This window comes from Mobula hypostoma, chromosome 8 (genome assembly GCF_963921235.1).
Source record: "Mobula hypostoma chromosome 8, sMobHyp1.1, whole genome shotgun sequence".
Lineage (NCBI taxonomy): Eukaryota > Metazoa > Chordata > Chondrichthyes > Myliobatiformes > Myliobatidae > Mobula > Mobula hypostoma.
In genome coordinates this window covers 29,312,547-29,333,836 of record NC_086104.1, presented here as the reverse complement: position 1 = coordinate 29,333,836, position 21,290 = coordinate 29,312,547, and the positions used below count along the sequence as shown (strand labels likewise).

The window sequence follows — 21,290 nt, the reverse complement described above, 5'->3', positions numbered from 1 at the left end:
GTCAAAGCCAACATAAAAGCCAATGAGAGGGCATATAATACAGCAAAGATTAGAAAAGCAAAGAAGCTAGAGGATTGGGAAGCTTTTAAAAAGGAAAGGAAGGCAACTGAAAAAAGTCATTAAGAAATTACAAATGGAATACAAAAATAAGATAGCCAATAATATTAAAGAGGATACCAAAAGTTTCTTCAGATATATAAAGTGTAAAAGAGAAGGAAGAGTGGATATCAGACTGTTGGAGAGGTAGTAATGGGGGACGAGGAAATGGCGGATGAACTGAATAAGTATTTTGCATCAGTGGAAGGCTCTAGCAGTATAGTGGAAGTTCCAGGTGTTAGGGATCATGAAGTGTGTGAAGTTACCATTATTAGGAGAAAGTTCTTGGGAAACTGAAAAGTCTGAGGGTAAGTAAGTTACCTGGAAAAGATGGTGTACACCCCAGGGTTCTGAAAGAGGTGGCTGAAGAGATTGTGGAGGAATTATTAATGATCTTTCAAGAATCACTAGATTCTGGAATGATTCTGGAAGGCTGGAAAATTGCAAATGTCACTCCTCTCTTCAAGAAGTGAGAGAGGCAGAAGAAAGTAAATTGTAGGCCAGTTAGTCTTTTCTGTTTGGCTGCCAGTAATTAGTGGTGTTCCACTGGGTTCTGTGTTGGGACTGATTCTTTTTACGTTATATGTCAATGATTTGGGTGATGGAATTGATAGTTTTGTTGCAAAGTTTTCAGACGATATGAAGATAGGGGGAGTGACGGGTAGTTTTGAGGAAGTAGAGGGGCTACAGAAAGACTTCGACAGATGAGGAGAATGGGCAAGGGAATGGCAGATGGAATACAGTGTTGGGAAACGTATGGTCATGCACCAGAAGAAGTGAAAGGGTGATTATTTTCCAAGTGGGGAGAAAATACAAAAAAACTGAGGCACAGAGGGACTTGGGAGTCCTTGTGCAGGATTCTCTCAAGGTTAATTTGCAGGTGGAGTCTGTGGTGAGGAAGGCAAATGCAACTTAGCATTCATTTCAAGAGGGACTGGAATATAAAAACAAGGATGTAATATTGAGATTTTATAAAGCAACGGCAAGGTCTCACTTGGAGTATTGTGTGCAATTTTGGGCCCTTTATCTTAGAAAGGCTAAGGGAGAGGGTTCAAAAGAAGTTCATGAAAATGATTCCAAGATTAAACAGCTTTTCATATGAAGAGCGTTTGATGACTCTGGGTCTGTACTCACTGGCATTTAGCAGAATGAGGTGAGACCTCATTGAAACCTATCAAATAGTGAAAGACCTTGATAGAGTGGATGTACAGAGGGGAGGATGTTTCCTATGGTGGGAGAGTCTAAGAGCAGAGGGCACAGCCTCAGAATAAAGGGACGCCCATCTAGAACAGAGATGAGGAGGAATTGCTTTAACCAGAGTGGTGAATCTGTGGAATTCTTTGCCACAAGCGAGTGTGGAGGGCAAGCCTTTATGTATACTTAAGGCAAAGGTTGTTAGACTCTTGATTTGTCAGGACATGAAGGGTTATGGGGAGAAGGCAGGAGATTGGGGCTGAGAGGAAAAATGGATCAACCATGATGAAATGACAGAGCAGACTTGATGGGCCAAATGGACTAATTCTGCCCCTATATCTTATGGTCTAAATGCAAGCAGGCTTTTTCCACTGACGTTGGGTGGGACTACAAATAGAGATCATGGGTTAAGAATGAAAGCTGAGAAGTTTAAGGGGAACATGAGGGGAAACTTCTTCACTCAGAGGGCTGTGAGGGTGTGGAGTGATTTGCTAGCTCAAGTGATGCATGCAAGCTTGATTCCAATGTTTAAGAAAAGTTTGGATAGGTACACAGATGGTTGGGATATGGAGGACTATAGCCCTGGTGCAAGTTGATGGGTGTAGGCAGTTTAAATAGTTCAGCAAGGACTAGATGGGCCAAAGGGCCTGTTTCTGTGCTGTACTTTTCAATGACTCTACCCCATAAAAGCTGATGCACTGGTAGCTATTCGAAGTATAGTAACAGAATTGAAACATCAGGGTATACTAAACGAGACTTCTTCGATAACCAAAGTTCAAAGTAAATTTATCTTCAAAGTACATATCTATTACCATATACGACCTTCAGATTCATTTTCTTGCAGGCATACTCAATAAAAACATAGAATAATAAGTATAAGTGACTCAACTTAAGACTGCACCATCTTGGGCGTTCAGCTAGTGAGCAAAAGACGACAAACTGCAAAAAGAAAAATAAATAAATAATAATACTAACTAAGTAACAACTAGACAACAGGGACACCCTTTGAGAGAAGGGTAGTGCAGTCTGATGTGACCAGAATGAATATTAAATTTTCCTGGATGCTATTGGTATCGCTTTGCTTTGGAACCTGAAGTAGTAAACCTCAGTTTATTAAAGAAGAGCGATGCGTAGCAAAGCAAATATAGCTCCTCCTCGTTTAACAAAGGACACTTTTAATGGCATCATTTCTGGCTCATCAGCCATCCAGGACATCTCAAATGTCCTCTTTCTTTAAGGATCATGGTTTCCCTTCTGCCGTCATCAATGATGCCCTCACCCGCATCTCCTCCATTTCCCGCACTTCAGCCCTCACCCCATCTTCCTGCCACCACAACAGGGACAAAGTTCCCCTTGTCCTCACCTGCCACCCCACCAGCCTCCAGATCCAGCACATTATCCTCTACAACTTCTGCCACCTTCAACATGACCCCACCACTAAGCACATCTTTCCCTCTCCACCCCTCTCCGATTTCCGCAGGGATCGGTCCCTCCGCGATTCCCTGGTCCACACGACCGTCCCCACAGATCTCCCACCCGGCACTTATCCCTGTAAGCGTAACTACTACACCTGTCCCTACACCTCCTCTCTTGCCACCATTCAGGGCCCCAAATAGTCCTTCCAGGTGAGGCAACACTTCACTTGTGAGTCTGTTGGGGTCATCTATTGCATCCGGTGCTCCCAGTGCGGCCTCCTCTACATCAGTGAAACCCGACGCAGATTGGGGGACCACTTTGTCGAGCACCTCCGCTCTGTCCGCCACAACAAACAGGACCTCCCGGTTGCCACCCACTTCAATTCTGCTTCACATTTGCATTCAGATATGTCCATACATGGCCTCTTCTACTGCCAGGATGAGGCTAAACTCAGGTTGGAGGAGCAACACCTCATATACCGTCTGGGTAGTCTCCAGCCCCAGGGCATGAACATTGAATTCTCCAACTTCTGGTAATTCCCTCCCCCTCCCTTCCCCTATCCCTATTTCACTCTGCCCCCTCCCCCACCTGCCTATCACCTCCCTCATGGTTCCACCTCCTTCTACTACCCATTGTGCTTTCCCCTATTCCTTCTTCACCTTTCCTGCCTATCCCCGCCCTGTTTCCCCTCCCCCACCCCTTGATCTTTCCCCTTACTGGTTTTTCACCTGGCACCTACCAGCCTTCTCCTTCCCACCCTCCCCCCACCTCCTTTATAGGGCCTCTGCCCCCTCCCTCTTCAGCCCTGATGAAGGGTTCTGGCCTGAAACGTTGACCGATCATTTCCACGGATGCTGCCCGACCTGCTGAGTTCGTCCAGCGTGTTGTGAGTTTTGCTTTGCCACCCTTGTCCCTCTCGTTGTCATTCTGGAGACATGCAGCCCTATCATTCCCCGTCTCTTCATCTCTTCTGCTGTTTGTTGTTAGTCTCTGATCCTGGAGACGTGCATGCCTCTCCTCCTCCGTCTCTTCTTCTCTCATCTTTTTTTGTTCTGACTCTTTGATCCTGGAGTCTTGTGGCCCTGGCCTCATCTGATTCTTGTTCTCTCCCTCTCCTTGCCGCTTCCCAACGACATTTGGCATCATCTCTTGACCATAATGTCCCCCTTTTCTTTCCACGTGGCATAATTAGGCTGACCATTTTTTTTTACCCTAATGCTGGATAGAAGATACGAAGCACTAACACCAAAGGATGCTGATTATTCTCGATGATGTTGTTGGCGCTCTCCTAAATGGACGTGATATAGTCATCACTGTCCTTTGATTACAGCAAAGGGTTTTATGGGTGTCTCGGAGTACGTCATTACCATAAGATTTAATTATCTCTTATTGATGGGTGGCAGTTAGATCTGTCCCGATCCTGCACATGCTGATGGTGATTAGCAGAATGTGACCTGACCCCTGGAAATAGAGCTGCCCTGCCCTTTTGCTCCGGTAGGTGTCGCTGCTGAGGCTGGCCGTGCGCAGGGTCTCGGGTCAAAGCAAGCCTGTTGATCTTTGTTGAATGAGCAATTTTATACGAATATATAACCCTGAACTTTGCCTGCATTCTGTAAGTTAGCACATTTTAATTCGATTTAGCCATAAAAAGTGCCGCTGTAATCAATGCACCATTTGCGCTAATTGGAGGTCACAGACAGACAGACGGAGCATGAGAGTTTTAGTAGTATATAGATAAATATTGAAAACATGAGAGGAAGAGTCCTTGAAAGTGAGTTCATAGTTTGTGGAAACATTTCAATGATGGGTCAAGTGAAGTTGAGCAAAGTTACCTCCTTTGGTTCACGAGCCTGATTGAGAGGTAATAACTGTTCTTGAATCTGGTGGTGTGAGTCCTGAGGCTCTTGGACCTGCTTTCTGATGGCAGCAGGAAGAAGAGAAAATGTCCTGGGTGGTGGGGGTCCCTGATGATAGATGCTTCTTTCCTGCAACAGCATTTCATGTAGATATGCTCAATGGACATACCCATGATGGACTTTGCCACATCCACTACTTTTTATCGGATTTTCTGTTCAGGAGCATGGTGTTTTCATACAAGGCTGCGACGCAGTCAGTTAATACACATTTATAGAAGCTACTCAAAGTTTGAGATGTCATGCCGAATCTTTGTAATCTCCCAAGGAAGTAGAGGCACTGCTGTGCTTTTTTTTGTAATTGCACTGTGTTGGGCCCAGACAGGTCTCTGAAATAATAACACCAAGGAATTTAAAGTTACTGACCATCTTCACCTCTGATCCTTCAGTGAGGACTGGCTTGTGAACCTCTGGTTTCCTCCTCGTGAAGTCAATGATTAGCTCCTTGGTCTTGCTGACATTGTTATGACACTACTCAGCCAGATTTTCAATCTCCCTCCTGTGTGCTGATTCATCACCACCTTTGATTCGGCCTACAACAGTGGTATCAGCAGCAAACTTGAATATGGCATTGGAGCTGTGCTTAGCCACACAGTCACAAGTGTAAAGTGAGTAGAGCAGGGGGCTAAGCATACCTGTACACCTGCTGATGGAGATTATGGAGATGTTGTTGCCAGTCCAAACTGATTGGGGTCTGTCTGCAAGTGGAAAAATTCAAAGATCCGATTGCACTAGGAGGTATTGAGGCTAAGGCCTAGGAGCTTATTGATTAGTTTTGATCAGCTAACCAACGTGGCCAGTAAAGAAGCTGGGTGGATCTACTGGTTGACAATAGATTACACTGCACTCAGTAAGATTACACCACAATGGCATTCCATTGCAGACAGCCCAACCACAATCCTCATTGGCCACTCCTCAGCATATAAAATATTCATCAACCTAGATATTGCTAATCGATCCTAGGGGTTGCCATTTTCTCCTGAGTCTCAGGACCAATTTTCCTTCACCTTAGAAAGACAACAGGATGCATCAGTGTTTCCACAGTAGCTTGCAGTTTTCCATTAAGTCGCGACACAGACCGTAGGCAAGGTTCACTTTGACACTACAGAGTAGTACAATTCTACATCATGTAGGTGATTTGTTAATTGCCTCAAAGGATGAAGTAGGGCACTGCGGAGCAATAGTGTTTCTGAAATATTACAGCACCTGGGATTTAAATCAGCCCCCATAGAGCCCAAGTAGGAAAGCAAACAGGTCAGTACCTGGGGCACGTTACCTCACCTATATATCCGATGACTGAAGGCCTGCAATTGGATCCTTGCCCCATCCAGTTAATGTGAGGTGAATGAGGAACTGTTCAATTATAGCCAAAACCATACTGGGATTTGCTGCACTGGTAGCCCCAGTACAGGCTTCAGTTTGAGCAGAGAAGCCCCCTCTGGAGGAAGTAAAGTGGGGGGGAGGGGGCAGTAAAAGAGAAGGCCTTCAGGGATATTAAGAAAACTCTAGTTTCTTCAGCTGCTTTAGGATGACCAGATGTGACTTGCCCCTTTCACCTTTACTTCAGCAATGAGGGAAGGTACTACTACATACAGGTATCTCTGGACAATGGGGAAAACAAAAAGACCAGAAGCATATTTTTTTTTTTGTAATTTATTTTCTATTGAATTTCATCATCAAACAAACATTTCCACAAGATGTATTTCAGATAATGTACATATATATCATATAATCATATTTGTCACAAATCTCCACATAATATTTATCTGAGGTATACACTTATGGAAAGGAGACGTAAGAAAGAACAATCGAAAGAAGAAAATTATGTACAGAGTAGGGAGTGATCTTTTTTTTACAACATATTCATTGACTTGTGAGAATAAAATCAGGCCTATGAGGTATTATGTAGTTAAACCATTTTTCCCAGTATGAATCAAATTATTCCAACTTATGATTAACAGATGCTGTTATCTTCTCCATTTTGTAAATGCCCATTGTGTAATTTCCATCCATACATTTAAAGTTGGGCTCTCCTGTGATAACCATTTCCTGGTAAGGTCTTTTTACCAGCCACCAGCAGTACATTCATTAAATATTTATCTCTTTTCAACCATTCTTGAGGTATATACCCAGAATATATGGTCTTACTCTCTAAGGGTATTTCACATTTAAAGATGTCTTGTAGAGCATTATGTACCCTACTCCAACAGTCTTTGATAACGGGGCATTCCCAGAAAATATGATAATGGTTTGCATTTTGATTTCCGCAATTTCTCCAGCAAACGGGGGTTACTATCATAATGGGATTTCTGAGAGGGTGTAATAAAATATCTTATCAAGTTTTTCCACCTGAACTCCCTCCATTTCTGTGAACTGGTACACTTCCATTGATACCTCCATATTATTGTCCAGTCTTCCTCAGATATTATTATCCCTCCTTCCTTCTCCCATTTTGTTTTAATGTATGAAGTCGAATGTGTTTTAAGATTTGATAAACCCTTATACACACTTGAAATGATCGTACTACCGTTGTCTGAATTATATGCTTTTCTAAATAGCTCTATCAGACATGTACTTGCCTTGGTTACATTTTTAACCGTCCTATTAACATACTTTCACATCTGTAAATACTGGTAAAAGTCTTGTTTTTCTAATAAGTGTTTCTCTTTGAGCACTTCAAAACTGAACAGTGTTCCTTCTTTCATTATATTGCAAATAGCTGTTATTCCTTTAGCGTAAAATCCAAGTCATATGAACACCATTTAAGAATTGCAATGTCTTTCTCGAGTTTATATTCTTTTATAATAGTTTTCCATATTTTAAGAGTCCGTTTCACCCACGGGTTGTCAATATTATTTATGTAACTTCGTAGGTTGTTATCAGCCAAAATTGCTTGTATCGGAATGGAAAGTATCCTCTTCTCAATGTTTTTCCATTGAGCATCATATGATGGGTTGCGCCAGCATATCACAGCTCTCAACTGTGCTGCAAAATAATAATCTCTAAGAGAAGGTAGGCCCCATTCCCCCTTTTCCTTGGCTAATTGAAAAGTTTTGAGACAAACCCTAGGCCTTTTACCTTGCCATGTATATCTTGATAGCATCTTGTTCCATTCATTGAATTGGTTTTGGTTAATCTCTATTGGTAGGGTCTGAAAGAGATATAGTAGTCTGGGCAGTATATTCATTTTAATAGATTCAATCCTTGAACTGAGACCAAGAAAAGGAATTAGGTTCCATCTTGTTATATCTTCCTTAATTTTTTATATGTAGGCTGATAATTGCATTCTGATAATTTTGCAAAATGTTTTGGCATGATGATCCCAAATATTTGATGGACTCTTTGCCATGTCCAGGGATATCTACTTTCAATTTCTCTTGGTGGGCTATAGTTATATGAAAGTAATTGGGTTTTATCTATGTTGAATCTTGTATCCTGATAATTGGCCATATTGTTCAAAGGATTGCATCAATTTAGGTAAAGAGTATGTTGGTTGCCCTAGATAGATCAAAATGTCATCCGCATAACAGGCCAATTTATGCTCTGTCCCATTAGATTAGATTAGATTATGAGGACCCGCAGTCCTCTTATTGTCATTTAGTAATGCATGCATTAAGAAATGATACAATGTTCCTCTGGTGTGATATCACAGAAACACAGGACAAACCAAGACTGAAAAACTGACAAAAATCACATATTTATAACATATAGTTACAACAGTGCAAGCAAAACTGTAATTCGATAGAACAGACCATGGGCACGGTAAAAAAAAAGTCTCAAAGTCTCTTGAAAGTCCTAACATCTCAACGCAGATGGTAGAAGGAAGAAAATTCTCGCTGCCATGAGCTTCCAGCGCCGCAAACTTGCCGATGCAGCATCCTGGAAGCACCCAACCACAGTCCGACTCTCAGTCCGTCCGAAAACTTCGAGCCTCCGACCAGCCCTCCAACACCAAGCATAATAGTAATTCCCCTGATATCTTCATTTTGTCTGGTGTATTGAGCTAATGGTTCCAGATATAATGCGAAGAGTAGCGGTGACCATGCACAACCCTCTCTCGTGCCCCTTTCTAGGGTAAAACTATTAGATAAATAGCCATTGATTTTAATCCTGGCAGTAGGATTGTCGTATAGTGCCTGTATAGTTTTAATAATTGTGTCATGTAGACCAGATCTATGTAAAACTCTGTAAAGAAAATTCCAATTAACCGAATCAAATGCCTTTTCAGCGTCCACGCTTATCATTATTGCTTCAATTTCTTTTTTTATATGATCCATAATGTGGAGAACCTGGAACTTGTAGGGATAAAATGACCGTATGTAAAGTGTTGAAGGACTGAGCAAAACAACAGCAACACATTGCTGATCAGAGAGAGCCAGATGGAGAGAGGGTAATCCTCCCACAGCCAGGACGCAAAGTCATATTAAGGGAGCTGCCTGAAAAGGCAAGGTTCACTTCTAAATGGGTAGGACTGTAGGTGGTACCTCTGACAAATGACTCCTGTGTTTGTGTACAGACCTGGAGGGGTAGCCGGTGGAAACACTGGACTCAGGTTAAACTGTATGAATCACCTATTTGTCAATTTCACAGACAGAACAAGGGATCAACTCCACCCATTAAAAGTGTAATTGTAGAGAATCTGATGAACACCAGCCTGCTGCATCACATCTGACCACACCTGATGGAAGTAGACCCACAGATGAAAACGAATGCAGGAGAGAGAGACAGAGAGAGAAAGCCGTGTTTAGTGTAAAGTGTAAAAAGAAGTTTAAAGTCTAACAGTAATTATACTGAAGGCTGGTTCTTGGAGGTAGATGATTTGATCAAAATAGAAAGATATTGGGGGAAATAGATGGGAATGATCCAAGTTAAGATGGAGACCTCAAGTTCCTCAACCTTGGTGGCAAGGCAGGCTGAGAAGAGAAGAATATCTGCAGCCCCTTGTGTCTCCAGTGGTCATGACATCCTTGCCCCAAGGGGGGCTTGTCTGATACCCTGAAAAAATGCTCTTGTTGTGATTTCCCCAATTGTTTTATTCTCTGATATTAGACTTTAATCTCTTCTGCAAGACAAGACAATGCAGTGCGTGAAATGAATGGAAATAAGATTCATCCTGTCAATTGAATTCATCCAGCTGGTCAGGCTTTAATTCCATCTCTCTTTCCACATTCTGACTGGGTTGAGATTATATTTGGCAATGGGCGGTAGGATGGTTTATGAAAATCAGGAGATGGGTGGGGTACCTCTTTTATGCAGGTCCTGCCGCAGATACAGCCACTGCCACTGATACAGCCAAATCGTGCATCAGCGGTCTCTTTAAAAGCTGCGAGGCACTTTCCTTCCACTGAAGGCAGATTTGTACGCGTTTCCCAATTGAGTAGTGTGCCCCCCAGGGATTGGCTCTCATAATGTCAGGAATGGCGTCTCGTATCAAGAAGTGCAGGGAGCATGCGGCCGGAATCGGCTCCTGGGAGCAACCTGTGAAATTTCTCAAGCAGGATTATGAAGCGCTCCGACAGCAGTGCTTGGAGACGGGAAGCCTGTTCTGTGATGAGTCTTTCCCCGCTTATTCTTCATCCTTGGGCTACAATGAACTCGGACCTGGCTCATACAAAATTAGAGACGTGGAGTGGAAACGCCCGGGAGTATGAATTTTCCTTTAAAATATTTTATTGCTATTAAATGTCTTAATTTGTTTTAGTTATTTCTTCTGCTGTTTGCAATGTAATACAAGAGGGTTACTTATAACTTCAACTTGTTTGTCTTATTAAGTAGAAAATTACGCGTAAGTGGCGCACCCACGGAGTTTGTTTCCAGGATATGTGTACGCAAAGTCCCTATTGCGCCAAGTACTGCGCGACTGCTATACCTGTAAACTTTTCGATGTGTTTGTTTTAAAAAACTCGATCCCTTACAAAATGCCAGAGTAAAAGATGTTAGTGTAAAGCCCTAAAGTCAAAGTATACCTTGTGAACCCACGGGAACAAGGATTTTAATTTTACTTCGGTGTATGTAACAAACTAATCTGAACAGAGTTATAAACAACTGAACGTACATTTATGACTCCTCCGCGCGACTGTGTTCCTGGAAACTCAATTCTTGTCCTTAAAGTAATCTTGATAGCTCCATATCCAACAGGAGCGGAGCCGCTCCCTGCTCTAAATGCTTTAATGACGGACGATAACTACTTTACGGAAAGGGTGAATTTAAGGGGAGCTTGATCCAAAATACAATAGTATATTATCATGCAATGAAGCAACATGTAATTTATCGGTAAACTGCAATAATTAGAATTTCACTTTGTGTCAAGTTTTCTGTGCCTGTACACTCCCCACTGCACTCCAATGTCTCATTGATGTCATATAATTAACCAATTTTGTTTCGCATTAGAGATCTTGAAAGCACGATAAAAGATCATTTTACTCTATACATTCGGTTCTTATTCCTTGTAACTAACGCGCGAAGAATTCTTGAGTGACGCCCCAAGTTTGTACCAGACTACTGCAGTAACCTTCTCCTCCTGCCAGTTATAGCCAACAGACTTTTCGGAGATGCGGAGAACTGGGGCCTTGGTCTGATGTTGGACAATTCCGTCATGTCGCACGGAAACGAGCTCTTCGACCCATCGGGTCAACCCTGACCACCAAGCACTTATTTAACTAACGGCACTTTATTCTCCCCAAATATATCACTTGCTGCACACTATAGTTAATTAACCTGCTCGATTTTGCGAAATGGAGGGTGGGGGAAAGGAGGCCCACTTGGTAATAGGAAGAACATGTAAATTCCGCTCTGATCATTGATTTATGTGTCGAGAAATTTGTTTTGCTGCAGCAGTACAGCACAAAAACATACAGTTACCAAAAATAGTACATAAATGAATATTGAGGTATTATTCTTGGATTGATCAGAAAACTGACGGTGGGTGTAGAGTAAAAAAACAGTTTCTGAATCATTTGAGTGTGCGTCTTCAAGCTTGTGTGCCACCCCCTCCCTGATAAGAAAGGAGACAATACACTGAATGATGAAGGTCCCCAGTGACATTGCTGTCTCTCCGGGATGTGCTGAGTGGTGGGGGAGTATTGTGGCCAAGATGGATCTGGCTGATTTGACAGCCCAATGCAACCTCTTGTCATTCTGTGCGTCCAGGCTTTGCACCAGCCTGTGATGCAACCTGTCAGAAAGCTCTCCACCATACTTCTGTAGAAATGTGAAAGAGTCTTTGGCGACATACCAAATCTCCTCAAACTCTTAAAAAAAGGAGAGTGAAGACTGAGTTGGAGTAACTGATAGAACCCAGGCACTGGAACTGTGTTGCAGATGTGCCACCGCATTCTCTTAGCATAGAGAATACCAAGAGATCGATACTTTATTGACCCCAAAGGAAATTACTGTGTCACAGTAGCATTACACGTGCATAGATATACAAATATTGGAAGAGAAGTAAGAAAGAATAAAAAATAAGTTACCTTAAACAGTCTGACTGGAGAGCTACAGCCTGACTCAGTATCGAACCTAAAAGTCGAGGGTAAGAATGACCTCATATAGTGCTCTTTGGAGCAGTGCAGTTGTCTTAGTCTATTATTAAAAGTGCTCCTCTGTTCAGCCAAGTGCCATGCAGAGGGTGAGAAATGTTGTCAAGAATTGCCAGGATTTTTCGTAGGGTCCTTTGTTCTACCACAGCTTCCAGTGTGTCCAGTTTGACTCCAATAACAGAACCAGCATTTCTAATCAGTTTATTGAGCCTATTGCTATCACCCATGTTGGTGCCATTGCCCCAGCACACCACCATATTGGAGATTGAACTGGCAACGACAGACTGGTAGAACATGTGAAGGAGAGGCCTGCATACTCCAAAGGACCTTTGTCTCCTCAGGAAGTAGAGGCGACTCTGGCCCTTCTTGTACACAGATCCAGTGCTGGTGCTCCACTCAAGTCTGTCATCCAGGTGCACCCCAGGTACTTTTCGGTCTTCACCACATCCATATGCTTAGCATCAATGCTAATGGGGATCATTGCAGGATTAGTCTTCCTAAAGTCCATCACCATTTCCTTTGTCTTACTGGTGTTGAGCTGCAGACGATTCAGCTTACACCATTAGACAAAATCCTCCACAGGGCCCTGTTATCATCCTTGTGTCGTCCCATTCTACACCCAACTATTGCTGAGTCAGGATGGTGGAAATATCAGACAAGTCATCTAAAATATATATTTCAAAAAAACTGTTAGTCTTGTAGCCTTTTTGTTTTGGACAGGTGCAGCAGGTGTATTTCAATATGCAGTTTCACCTCCGTAAAATAGTGCTGACCACTTTTTAAATGAAGACTGGTGATATAAATACACTAAGAGGTGTGAGTTGGTTGGATGATGCTCTCTTAATAATTTTCACAAATCAGACCTTTGTAGCTTGCAACATTATGCCTGTTTTCCCGGGTTTTTTTTTGTTTAAATTGGAAGCTGCAGTCTTTCTAAAAAAAATTTAAATTTCCTTGATTCATAGTCAGAAAAAATAAGTCTTCATATTTTTCAAAAAAATCAGGAGTTTTTATATCAAATATGTTAACTAAGATCTGAACTTGCACAGGTTGATGTACTGGTGGTTTTATCCACTCTGAGCATTAACTGGGTATTTACCCCTGTGCATGAGTGAAATGAGTTATGCATTGGGCAAATGATAGGATTTTTTTTGTGGATATGATAAAAGTTGATTGGACTGACCTGCCATGCTCAAATATTTGAGGTGTTTGTCTGAGGACCAGTTCCTGGAATGTCTGAGGGATTTTGATTGAGAAATTTGCCTTATCTCCTCATTAAAGCCACTGAAACTTTTTACAACTATTAGACATTCCCAGTGTTCTGAAAAATTTTAAAAAGTGATATAATTAACAATATTCTAAAAGATTTACATCAAAGCTAAACTAACTATTTTAACCAAAAAAAATGGCCTTGCCTATTCATTAAGCTGATTGAAATGAATGAGACGTGAGACTTTTTATATGTCTAGATTTAGTAAGGGAACTAGTCAAAGAAGTTATTGGGACTCTGTCATTGGACTTCATGGGGAATCCAGTGGTGATGTGGAATGACAGTTGCAAACGTATTCTGTCTAGAACTATGGAGGTCAAGCTGTGCCCCAGATATGTATGTGGGAATAGATGGAAGGCCAGCTCTTCCCTTGGAAACTGCTAGGCCAACCAATACAGTTTAACCCAATATTGGATAAGAGAATGTTGAATGTACCTCATGTTTGAAGTCAATTTTGTACTTAAAAGCAATGTAATCATATGGTATTTCTGATGTGATATTATAACCCAGAATCCAAATTTGATGGTGCAACAATTCCCATTTTAAAAAAAAAATTGGGCTGTCACAGTAGCATTCCCAATGGTTCTAACTTGCTTCAAAAATGTCAATTGTAGAATTGACAGCATGGTTACTCAGGGTCACTAACATTAAAAGTAGGTTGCTTTTCATTATTAATGTAGAATGCTTACACATTGTATGTTAGATAGCAATGCTCAATTATTTTGATGTACTGAAATTATTGGAAAAATTCTAATTGATTAAAGTTTTATACATGTGCATATGCAAGGACCAAGCATGGATTATCAGCACGGCTCTGTGTAGGTAATATTCAACCTCATTAATCTGAGTGATTTTAAGGAGGTAACTAAGAAGACTGATTGAAGTCAAGATGGTAACGTTATCTTCATGGACTTCAGTGAGGTCCCACATGAAGGCTTCCCCAGAAGGTTAAAGCACCTAGGATCCAATTTGAGCTGACTGATTAAATCCAAAATTGGCTTGGTGGAAGGATGCTTTTCATTGGAAGTCAGAGACCAATGGTGTACTGCAGGGATTAATGTTGGATCCCTGTTTTGTAATTTTGTGTATTAATTATGTGGAATTGCAAAATAGTTTAAGGCTATAGCTGAATGTGGATCAGCTGGAAAGCTGTGTGCAAGATTAGTAAATAGAATTTAATTGTGACGAATGTGAGGTGAAGCAATCAAATGAGAAGAGACGAAAATGGTAAAGTGTATCTACAAAATGCTAAGGAACTTCAAGGTCCCTCTATTTGGGTTGATTGTTCCCTGAGACTGTCAACTCTGGTGCAGAACCCATATAGTATGCCTCCTTCATAAATGAGGCATAGAATATGAGAGCTGGGAGGCAATGCTGTAACATTACAGAACACCAGCTAGATTGTATTTGAAGTATTCGGTGCAGGTCTGGTTGCCACACTAGAGGAATGGAATTAATCAGCTGGAGAGAGTGCAGAGGTTCACCAAGATTGGTGTTCTTTAGTTATGTTGTGAAGGAGGCTTGAGGAGAACTTGACAGAGGTTTATAAAATTGATAAGAGGCTTAGAGGTTGAGTTGGTCTAGAATCCTTTTCCCACAACAGGCATATCAGAACAAAAGGGCATGAGTTTAATGTGTGGAAGGAATTTTAAATGGGGTTTGAGAGGAAAGCTTTTTTTTAAATATAGTGGTCGAAATCTGGAACTTGCTGTCAGAGGAGGTGATGAAGTCAGATACAATCATGTTGCATAGGAAACATTTATGCAAGTATTTAAATAGGCAAAGGTTGGATAGATATGAATCTGTTGTGGGCAAATTGGCAACAAGATCAGTATGAATGTGGTGGGTTGAAAGGTCTGTCTCCGTGCAGTTTCACTGACTGTAATCAGTAATCTGCTATTTTGTGCTGTCAGTTTGCTTTGCTCAAGAAATGTGGTCTTTTCTCCACTTTTCTACATCTCCTTTTTATTATTTTTAGGATCTGTGTGCAAACCCTGAATTTATAATTGGAGGAGCATCACGTACGGATATCTGCCAAGGGGCGCTTGGTAAGATACTTTGACAAATGATTATTTTCAATGCACATTTGATACGGTAATATGAAATGTAAAGTTCAGAACTGAGTCATTTGGTCCACTTTGTGTGTCATTGCTTGCACTCTAGCCCTCCCTTCATCAACCCTCAATGACATGTCTATTTTTTAAATTTTTATCATTAATTCTGTTTAAGTTATCTAATTACCATGTGACAGCCTGTCATAGTACATGAATGGTGTTGATCAAGGCCATTCTGTGAATGTGATGAAGGTAATCTATCCCTCCTTGTTCAGCTTGCAGGCTTTGGAATGATTGAATGCAACATCTTCCTCTATTACCTTTTGCCAAGGTGATGGGTGGGACTGGGCTTGCCTGTTCCATTCTTGTTTGCATTCATAGCCAGGGAATCACCATCAATAACTCATCTCTCTTTACTTGATGGGTCTTGGCCCAAAATTTAGCTTTCCCTTTGCCTCTACTAATGCTACTTGACCTCCTGGGCTCTTTCAAGCATATTTCTTGCCCCTCTCCCATTTCTCATCTGAACTTTTCCCTCTATGACAAAATCTGAAAACAGTCCATTTGGTAATGTTGGGATGACTGGAGTTTTTGTCTTTGGTCCTTTTCACAATTTTGCAATTCTAATACACACTTGAGTAGCCTCCATTTTTTTAATATTCTCTGGAAACCATGGAATTACTTAAAGTTCTTCTGCCCATTTTCAAACTGTCATCCTGTTCAGCCATTTCCTCTGGACTTATCTACTCCAGTTAAGCTTTGCGGCAAATTCCACATTCTCACTGTTCCCAAAATTTCTGCAGAATTCCCTATAGATTCTAGATGTCATGGTTCTATGTTCCCTGAAAAAATGTTGGTAAAACATGAGCGATTTCAAGATTGCTGTCTTCTTTCTCAACGGGTATATGATTGGACTGAGTTTCAGAGAGTACTACATCTTTGGGTTGCTAACCAATACTGAAAGTATTAAATACTGATTGTGGAGAAAAGGTGAGATGTTCCTCTTTGGACTTTAGCTTCAAATTTAATTTTTTTTAACCAGCCTACTGGCAATAACTTGAAGAAAATCATTCCAATTAAAAATATTGTAGATAGGTATTAGATATGAAAAGCAGATATGAAAACTAAGGCAATGCACACCAAATGCTGGAGGAACTCAGCAGATCAGCCAGCATCTATGGAAAGGATTTGAAGAGTTGACATATCAGACTGAGACTACCTTCAAGTTTTTTTTGTGTGAGTTAACTATGCATCAATAAACAAGAGAGTCCTTTCTCCTTTTTTTTTGCAGAGTAGGCTTATTTTCAGTTGGTTTTCATCATCCATACTCTAATTTTTGATTGACCAAAATTGGATAGTTGTGCAGGAATGAATGGTAAATAGAACAGTTACAGAAAATACCCATCTTTTATGCAGTACCTTGATGCCATTTATCTGTGATTTAAAGCAGACTTGCATTGTTTTGTTGTCTTGGTGCAATAGAAATGAGAGAAAACATGGGTAAGGAAGAATTGCATTTGGACAATCTGGGCAGGAACTGTTCTCTTTAACAACTCGGTTGCAAATAAAATCAATACAGGTGTCCCCTGCTTTTCGAACATTCGCTTTACGAAACCTCACTGTTGCGAAAGACCTACATTATTACCCTGTTTTCGCTTTCAGAAGGTGTTTTCACTGTTACAAAGAAAGGCAGTGCGCGATAAAAAATCAGTGTGCAAAAAAATCAGCGTGCGATAAAAGACAGCGCGCACCCCAAGCAGCCGCTCTCCCCCGGATTCGGAACGGCATTGCTTAAACACGTTGCATTGAGCAGCCGTTAGCATGATGAGTTCTAAGGTGTCGGAAAAACCTGAAAGAGCTTGTAAGGGTGTTACACTTGGCGTAAAACTAGACATAATTAAGCATTTTGATCGTGGTGAACGAAGCAAGGACAAAGTGAGTTTGGCTTGTGGAAGTTGACGAAGATGATGTTGAAGAGATTTTGGCATCCCATGACCAAGAACTGAAAGATGAAGAGCTGATGCAATTGGAAGAGGAAAGGATAACAATCGAAACCGAATGCTGTAGCGAAATGAATGTGAAGCAACTGCGTGAGATTTTCGCTGCAATGATAAAGTACAACTTTAATTTTGAAAAGGTATGTAGGTTTAGGGGGTATTTGCAGGATGGTTTGAGTCCTTTCAAACAACTGTATGATATAAAAATGCTCGAGGCTCAGCAGTCAAGCAAGCCTTCCACATCAGCCACAGCAGACGATGAACCTCGACCTTTGACATCGAGGCAGGCAGTCATAGGAGAAGATGAGCTGCCTGCCCTGATCGACGATGAGATGACACCCCCAGGCCCCAGACAGATACTGTACCAATTCGCGGAGAATGCAGTGGTAGCCAGGAGGCACACAGCACATCTTTAAGAAAAAAGCCAAAATAAACATGCTAATTAATTAGGTGCCGCCTAGCAGGTAATTGTCGGCCCAGATCAGTGCCGATGCCATCGGCAATTGCCTCTGATCTGCGCCGACATTTACGTGCCGGGCAGTACCTAATTAATTAGCATGTTTATTTCGGTTTTTTTCTTAAAGATGTGCAGTGTGCCTCCCGGCTACCCCTGCATGCTTCGTGGCAATGTATCGGTCAGCAGCCCGGAGGGTGGGAGCCACTGCACCACCCAACCTGCGATGACTCAGCCTAACACACAATCATCAGTGTGCTCGGCAAGCTGTCTTCCCGATTCCATTAAGTGATACTACACTGTACATATATTATTTCTACTTTATATAGGCTGTGTATTTTTACGTGTTATTTGGTATGATTTGGCAGCTTCATAGTTTAAAGGTTACTGGAGAGCACGTTTATGCCAACAGCGCTTGCGTGAGATTTTCGCTACGGAGATCTGTGCAGGCAATCATTGTAGAGAAGCATTTCTACTTTATATAGGCTGTGTATTTATCATATCATTCCTGCTTTTACTATATGTTACTGTTATTTTAGGTTTTATGTGTTATTTGGCATGATTTGGTAGGTTATTTTTGGGTCTGCGAACGCTCACCAAATTTTCCCATATAAATAAATGGTAATTGCTTTTTCGCTTTACGACATTTCGGCTTACGAACCGTTTCATAGGAACGCTCTACCTTCGGATGGCGGGGGAAACCTGTATGTCAAATTTGAATCATTGGTACAGCTGTGAGCCATTTTAATTCATAATTACAAACTGAAGAGTGAATTTTAAATATTTACACTGATAGAAATGGTAGATGTAAAGAAATTTGGAAACTGCATCTTGCTTCTCTCTGGACTAGCTTGCCTAGAACATGAGAATTGCCAAATTGGAGTTTACATTTGCCACTGCAAAACAAAGAAACAGAAAATACCATTGTATGTTTGGTTTGCCAGTTATATTGTCATTTGCAAAATTGGGAATTGTGTTTGTTTTCCTCTCCAAACACCAGAGCATTCAGTTGTTTCAAGAGTGGGATTATACAGTTGGGGAAAAGTTTTCTCTGAAGACCCATAATGATAAATCCACTGTCCAAACCTGCTCAATGCCATTCTCTTCACTTCTGTTGATCTAAGCCTTGGGTGTAAGAGAACAAACTATAGGGCCGATGTACTTTCACTTGTAGAGATCATGGATTTATTCCTGTTTCCAAATGTCAATGTTTATTTTCTTTAGCCTTTCAAAACTGTCCATCTAATGTTGCATCAAAGTAAGACCACAAGAACTCACCGTCACCTTTTTTTGACCCACCCCATTACATTAAAGTGGTACTTTACCAATCCTGTGTTATTTCCACAAATGTTTAATTTTAAAATGTCAAATATTAACTAGAACACAACTATAAATCTGTAGTGAATGTGGCATTAATTTTGCCATTTTGTTCTCTAACTGAAGGTCTCCAATTTCTGTAATTACAAAACTCCACATTCATTACAAAAACACAATCCAATGGAGTAGCAGGTTTAGTTGCTCATTCCTTAATTGTAATCTTTATTCAATTTTTGTATACCTAAAGTTATACCATTCATTATGTTTTTTCTTCTAAATTAACATGAAAGTTGCATATTTACAGAATCCAGATTTTCTAGTGAGTAACCCAAGCCTGGAGTATAAACTATAAATCTCTTGCAGTTTTCTTTGTAATATTTTCTGTGGCTTCATCCCTTCAAGTTAAGGCTGCAAATTAACCCTGCATTTTTAGTTTGTGGACAACATTTTTATCCTAGTAAATGCTTTATTGGTAACTGTGAAATGCCCATCATTGCTAGAACGGCTAAAAGAAAGAAGCAAATGTTGGAATCCCCACAGTTAAGATCTAGTATTTTGGCTTTGGGTCTTTTTGGCAAAACGGCGGTTGTGCAGAGCTTTTGACAGAAGTCGTGGCTAAAAGTGGATAGTTACAGCACCTCTTAAGATTTCCTTTGAGATTGCAACAAAAAGGAGCACCTGCTGAGTGCAATCATTCTGAACATTAATCAGCCATTTATGTTCATTCCACTTTTATTTTCCTTATTTTACTCCTTGCTTATAGACAAGAGGCATTTCATAATGCACAATTTAATTAGCCTTGAATGTTCAGTAGAACATTTTTAATTTCAAAAACAAACTTTATTCATGAGAGAAAATATATACAAATAAAGAAACAGTGCAAGAAACTTTTACATGCATGGATGTTATATTCAGTAGTGTAAGCTTTTTTAAAAAGCAAAAACTAGCATGGCATCATTCCACTCACGTAGCCCCTGGAGTGATACACCCTTTTCATTGTTGAGAGTCCTCTCCACTCATTCCATGTGCAGTTGCTTAAGGAATCCCTATTATGATCAATCCCCGCAGGGACTTGGCATTGGCTGCACTGAGCTTCAGTGCATTCCTTGTTCTATGCCTATCAATTGTATTCCCTTACAGTTTGCTGTTCTGAGAGACCAAGTTTCATTCAGACCATGGGTTATCTTTCACTGAGTTGGTGTCTGTCTCCCTGGGAACAGCCTGTAGATTGGAGTGCCTCTGTTATGCAGCAACAGGGGATAAACTGTGACAGCGTTTACACAATCACACACCCTCTCCTCCATAACTATTACATTTCAGCTTTTGTGGATTTCAACATCTCTTTTAGGGAAAAGATGAATTGATACTTAGTGGCTAAATGATATGTGAATTTAGCCAGGTTAAATTTGACGAAGGGTTCTTGGAAGATGACAATTTACAAGGCATTGAGGTCTTGGGAAAAGACTGGACAATCTTCAACTTGCAGACCTTGATGAACTGCCCTTTCTTACAAATGAACGCTGGGAACACCCTGTAATAATGCAGCCTAATCGAGGACTCGGCTGCTGCTTTTGGCAGCAATTTTAGGATGAATGGCAGCATTGATGTCCAATTCAACCAACGAACTCCTCTTTCACTTCCACCTTGTTTCAATGGAAAATACTGCTTGCATATTACTTAAGACCCCCCTCGTGCTGAAATTTGTATCAGCCATAAATCAACCATCTGTAGTAATCCTGTAATAACCCACTTTTTAGTCTCACTACATTCTCATCGGTTTCTCACACCAGAATCTACCAGCTACTTACACATGGGACAATTGAAAGCAGCCAGTTAACAGCTCGCTTGGTTTCGGGCTGTGGAAGGAAACTGGAGGAAACCCAGCTCCCAAACTCCACACGGTCTCTGAGGTTGCGGCTGAGCTCTGGTTGCTGGTGCTGCAAGGCAGCAGCTCTAACACTTGTACTATTGTGCCTTAATGTATTGCGATGTGCAGTTCTCAACTGAATGCACTTTTTGACTGTCGATGTGGCTGTGGATTCTT

The 21,290-nt window shown here is 41.1% G+C and overlaps 1 protein-coding gene across 1 annotated transcript in view; it reads left to right on the top strand.

Moving 5' to 3' along the window:
* Nucleotides 1–9,896: 9,896 nt before the first annotated feature.
* LOC134350431 (calpain-2 catalytic subunit-like) overlaps nt 9,897–21,290 on the top strand; it is a 108,620-nt gene continuing 97,226 nt past the window's right edge. Inside the window, exons 1-2 of the mRNA XM_063055619.1 lie at nt 9,897–10,264; nt 15,403–15,472. Coding sequence (XP_062911689.1) covers nt 10,028–10,264; nt 15,403–15,472 — 307 coding nt within the window. The 5' untranslated portion in view covers nt 9,897–10,027. The remainder of the gene's footprint in view (nt 10,265–15,402; nt 15,473–21,290) is intronic.